Source organism: Apium graveolens, chromosome 1 (assembly GCF_009905375.1).
Source record: "Apium graveolens cultivar Ventura chromosome 1, ASM990537v1, whole genome shotgun sequence".
Classification (NCBI taxonomy): Eukaryota; Viridiplantae; Streptophyta; class Magnoliopsida; order Apiales; family Apiaceae; genus Apium; species Apium graveolens.
The window spans coordinates 89,342,019-89,348,120 of NC_133647.1; the positions used below are offsets into that span (position 1 = coordinate 89,342,019).

A 6,102-nucleotide genomic window follows, 5' to 3' on the forward strand; every position below is an offset into this window, starting at 1 on the left:
GCGATAAATTAAAAAATGACAAATTCCAGTATGATAAATCATTTATAAAAATTTAAAAACTGCTAACTTCATATATATTAAAACAGTAATCGTAATTGACACTGATTAATTAAAATTATCAAATTTTGGCAAATAATAATTCGAGAAATAAAAAAAGATTTACGAATAAATAAATTATAGAAGGAAGAGAGGTAACTCATGCTGGGGTAATTTTCTAGACAATTTAACTTAAAAGAAGGTAATTTTTACCATCATGGGAGTTGAATCCATTCATCTTCGTCCCGCATATAACTAGCTTTTTCCTCATCAAGTTCGTCAACATTGGGAAACATTGGCAAGTGCAGCTCATTCTCAAGTTCTATTTCTACTGATCCATCATTTTCATCGTCACATTGTTTATAACAGTTCTTTTCTGGTAATTTCAACACGACATACCAATGTTTTTCAAGAGGATCATCAATGTAACAAACCTGCTTAACATGTTTCCCTAGTACGAACGGATCATTTATGAAACCTAATTTGTTCAAATTAACAATTGTATATCCCAAGTCATCTACCTTAACCCCCTGGTTCATATCTACCCAATTACAATGAAATATTGGGACTCTAAATTTGTTATAGTCCAACGCCCATATACTTGTTATAACTCCATAGTAGGTCTGTGAAGTATGTTCAATATTCTTCTCCTTACCCTGTACAAGCATTGTATCTGCAAAGACACAGACACCACTACACTGAACTTGTCGAGTGTCATCACGCTCCTTGGTGCTAAACGTAACACCGTTGATTCTATATCTGCTAAATGTAGGGACATTCTTGTTGGGCCCTTCAGCAATCCACCTTATCTCCTCAGGTATGTTGTTATGGGCATCCAACAATTCTGATTCAATCTATTTAAAACAAATTGATAAATATTAATTATGAGGTTTGCTTGAATAAACAAATAACAAATACATTTACCAGAAAAATATAAACTAGGCCTATTTATGATGTTTTTATTCAAATAACAATTATACCTTTTTCCTGAACCATTTGTGAAATTCTGCATTTTGCTTGTTTTTAAGCCAGACTTCATCATTTTCATGTTGTTGGTATCTTGTCATCAAAGATGCCATATGTTCGCTGCGAGAAAAATCACTTTCTTTAGTATATTAATCAAAGTGCAGAAAATAATGAAATAACACACACTTAAATATCACTAACTTACTCAAAATATGGTCTAATGTTAGTTGTATTTTGGAGAAAACACAAATGTGCTAGATTCAAGTCCTCATCGCTCAGCTTTATCAATGTTGCACCAGATAGAGGTCTTGCATTCTGCTCATACTTTGCATTTTGAGACACTCCTACGGTAGATTTTTCAAAATTCACCAAACACTCCACCGCCTCTTCGGCAACGTATGCCTCAGCAATACACCCTTCGGGATGAGCCGGGTTCCGTACATATCCTTTAAATGCTTTTAGATATCTCTCGAAGGGATACATCCAATGAAGGAATATTGGCCCACAAAGTTTAACCTCTCTCACGAGATGAACTGAGAGATGGATCATCACATCAAAGAACGAAGGGGGAAAGTGCTTTTCAAGCTGGCACAATGTTTCCACTAACTCACTCTGCATTTTTTCCAACTTGTCTACATCGATCACTTTACTGCAAATTGCCTTGAAGAAAAGGCAAAACCTAATAATTGTGCACCTGACTTGTTTTTGTAATACTGATCGAATTGAGATTGGAAGCAAATGATGCAATATCGTGTGACAATCATGAGATTTCATTCCAACAAGCCGAAGATTTTCCATGTTTACAAGATTCTTAATATTTGAACAAAATCCATCTGCCAACTTCATTTTAAGAAATGATGAGCGAACTGTTTTTTTTTCTGCATGCGTTAAGTTCCATGATGCCAACGGTACCTTTTCTTTCTTTCCAGGAATCTTTGGTCTCAGCTCCGTTCTTATTCCCATTTCAGCCATATCAAGACGGACAGATTCCCTATCTTTTATCTTCCCCGATATATTTAGTAAAGTTCCAAGCAGGGTTTCGCATATATTTTTCTCGATGTGCATCACATCGAGAACATGCCTAACTGGCAAAAATTCCCAATACTCAAGTTGGAAGAATATTGAAACCTTTTTCCAAACAGGTCGAGGTTCACCTTTCTTCCATCGTGGTTGCTGTTGTTTCTTTCCAAATACATGGGACCTTAAATGTTGTACTCTTTGAAAAACCTCTTCTCCAGTTAATGAAACAGGGGTGACCCCCTTCTCCATAGTGTTATCAAAAGCTGATTTCTGCCTTCTATAAGGATGATTACGGGGCAACCATCTTCGATGCCTCATAATCACCGTCTTACGGTAATTAACCAACCTAGTAGCTTTTGTTTCATCAATACAAATAGTACATGCATTATACCCTTTAATAACATTTCTTGACAAGTTCCCTAAGGCAGGATTTAACTTATTATCCATAATAAAATGCCCCTAAGCATGAAAGACTCTTTCTTATAAGCGTCGTACATTTGTTTCCCACGCCACAACTCTTGCAGATCTTCTATTAGTGGTTGAAGGAATACGTCGATATCATTTCCAGGCTCAGTCGGTCCAGATATTAACAAGCAGAGCATAATATACCTTCTCTTCATACAAAGCCAATGAGGAAGGTTATAAATTGATAGCAAAACAGGCCAGCTTGAGTAATCAGTACGGTTTCCATGAAAAGGATTGAAACCATCGGAAGATAAAGCTAATCGAAGTTTCCTAGTCTCTGATACAAAATTAGGCCATTTTTGGTCGACATCCTTCCATGTTATTGAATTAGCTGGATGCCTCATTTTACCATCCTTTTGTCGATCGGTGTCATGCCACGTCATGTCCTTTGCAATGTGAGGTGTATTGAATAAATTTCGTAATCTTGGTATCAGCGGGAAATACCATAGAACTTTAGCAGGGACCCCTTCAAGTTCATCTCCTTTTTTGTTCAATTTCCATCTAGAGGCCTTACATACGCGACAAGTAGTCTGTTCTTCATCTAAATCGCCACGGTATAAGAGACAATTATTCGGACATGCGTGTATCTTTTCATACCCCATTCCTAATGCACAAAAGGGTTTTTTTGCTTTATTGAAGGAAGAAGGGATGTTGTTACCTTCCGGAAGTAAAGAGCCAAGTAATAACAGAATATCACTAAAGCATGAATCAGACATACCATGCTTCACTTTCAAGTTGTATAACTGGACCATAGCTTTCATCTTGGTGTACCTCTCACATCCAGGATAATGAGGTTGATGTTCACCTTTAACATGGTTGATCAAATCAGAAGTGTCGGTTTCGTCAGAACTTTCATCAGAAGACATATCATCGTCGTCGTCCTCGTCACGTTCACCCATTCTTGAGGTGCCTTGATTGATAGATTCTGAAGTGTCGGTTTCATTAGAACTTTCTACAGAATTATTCTCCCCGTGCCATATCCAACGTGTATAAGTTTGATCAATACCATTTTGAAAAAGATGGTTTTTAACTATCTGCGCTCTCCATGATTTACTATGTGCGCAGTTTACACATGGACAACTGATTTTTTCTGCATTATAACCATTCTCAAATGCAAATATTAACAAATCTTCCACTCCTTTTTGAACTCTTTTGTTCTTCTATGCGCTTTTAACCATGACCTATCCATCTTTTAAAAGTCTGAATAGAACCTCAAATTCAGACTAAATTATGAAATCTATATATTTCCCCAAAATCTTTATAACTGAACCCTAATTGAAGTAAAAAAAGCATCAAAATGAATTCAAAACAGAGGACTTATATAACCCAAATTCATAAATTAGAGTACTTACCTATCCTTATAGCTTCTTAAAAATGAATTGTGAAGTCTTTATATTTCCCCCAAATCAATATGAACCCTAGTTCAGAATCACAAAAAAATGAATTCATCAAAATGAATTCAAAAGAGAGTACATATAAACCCGACTTCATAAAAGACTGTACTTACCTGTTCAAGTGTGAAAAGAAATTTAAAACCCGAGTTCTTGATGTCTTGGAATCTTGATGTGACATGGATTTGATATCTAGATTTGAGGACTTGAGGGTATGAGCACGATTTTGAGCATAGATTTGAGAGTATTAGCACGAATTTGAGCATAGATTTGAGAGTATTATGGATTTGAGAGCACAGGGACATGGATGAACGACCTAACTACCAAGTAAATAAATATGTTCTTGTTCCGACAGATACATATGTCTGAACAAATATATGTCTGAAATAAAAAGTAATTAATAATATGTTTAAGTCTCAACTAAATTGTTATATAAGAATTACATGGCTCATAAATTAAAATATTTTAAATAATATTAATTCATTTATTTTCTAGGACCACAATAATTTGGATTTTATGTATTTGAATAAATTAATATAGAGGAATAAATTATATAATTTATTAAAAAATAAATGATCACAAATTATTTTAACAAAATAGTATGTCGGTAATAAGAATATCAAATTTATATTAAAAATTGTGAAGTTGTTCTTTAATAGATATTAGTGTCGTTTGAATCGTTTAGAATGTCTTTATTATCATTTTCAATTTCAATATTTTTTATATTATTAGTGTTAAACGATCGGTAAATAAATCATCTAATTATCTTTAGTTTGTTATTTGTTTTTACAACTTGATCGTATCGACAATTGGGAGTTCCGAACTATATATTATTTTACACAATGGTGTTTTTGAAAAACTATTGCCCAACACTAGATTAAATAGTTGTTTTGTAAACTGTTACATATAACTCACTAGCGATAAGTTCGACTTTTTGGAGTTGATATCCCCTGTTTATCGATATTTTGTAAATTTGTAAATATTTTCGACGATTCAATTGTACGGATGTTTAAATCACCCTTTCAATGATCTAAACATATGGATGTGCTTCGAATATGAATATGATTATCATATATAATATTGATACCTTTTCTAGAAAAGATGTTCCGATGTGTTTTTATATTAATCGAATCTTTCTTATTAAGCATATTCATCAATTATTCTAAACATTATACTTTAAACCCTACCTTAACCTCGAATAATTTTTTTTTATTGTAGGTAACCCGCAGCCGCTACCCTTCAGGTGCGTACTGGGTAAACCCTACGGGCTCACGCAATATCCTGCAAACCACTTGAACCAAGGTAAACCGCATTTAGCGACAGACTCTAACTCAGGAGGCATAATCATAAATTCTCCTCCCGTGGGATTCGAACCTGTGACCAAGAGGATAGTTATCCCCTCTTTAACCAGCTGAGCCAACCCTTGCGGGCAACCCCGAACAATTTAGAAAATTACTCTTTCAATTTAGAAAATTATAATTGGATCCTAGCAAGGATGGACGAAGATGGTAATTTTTTAAATGATAAAGTTGCAGAAAAAGCTAAGGAAATTGTAAGTTATTAATATAATTGTCCATTCTATTTGATGCACATGTTTGTGTATTTTTTAATAAAGAACTGAAGTTTCAAAAGTTAAATTTTAATAAATTATATACACATGAAGCCTTTCTATAGTTTATTTTTTTCTATTACAATGTATAATTCGAATTAGTGGTCTCTAGTTTAACTTATGATTTGTTTGTATGCCTTTACTGCTAGTAGCATGTTGATTGTATCATATTTAATATTAGTAATTAATTATATATTTTAATAATCCCCTGTTCACTAAGAGAGTCAAATACACATGTTTACATTGAAAATTAGTTCATAATATTAAATGTCTAGATTTTGTATTCTGTGTTGGTTAATATTTTATTTTAATATTTTTTTATCCTTGGATTAGTTTGTCAATGAATGTACTTACTAGGTCCCCTGTACCACCAAGTAAACTAAGTTGTCTCTTGTGCTTGCAATTGAATCTATTAAATTAAATATATTAAAGGATGAATGTGCTTATAACTAGTAAAAACAAATTGGTGTTAGTTGTGTAATATTTTAATTAAAGGATGAATGTGCTTAAAGGATGTATGTGTTTATGGTAAAAAATGTTACTGAATTTTTTGTAGAAAAAGATGAAGGAGGAGGTTAAGGAAGGAAAACTTAAGGTTGAAGGTATTAATGATGT

At 33.5% G+C, this 6,102-nt stretch overlaps 1 protein-coding gene across 1 annotated transcript; it reads right to left on the bottom strand.

The window, feature by feature from the left end:
• Nucleotides 1–251: 251 nt before the first annotated feature.
• LOC141685324 (uncharacterized) lies at nt 252–3,386 on the bottom strand. The gene is made up of 4 exons (XM_074490453.1): nt 2,518–3,386; nt 1,208–2,368; nt 1,017–1,122; nt 252–890 (listed from the first exon to the last, which is right to left on the bottom strand). The coding sequence occupies exons 1-4, from the start codon at nt 3,384–3,386 to the stop codon at nt 252–254; spliced, it is 2,775 nt and encodes a 924-aa protein (XP_074346554.1).
• Between the last annotated feature and the right edge of the window lie 2,716 nt (nt 3,387–6,102).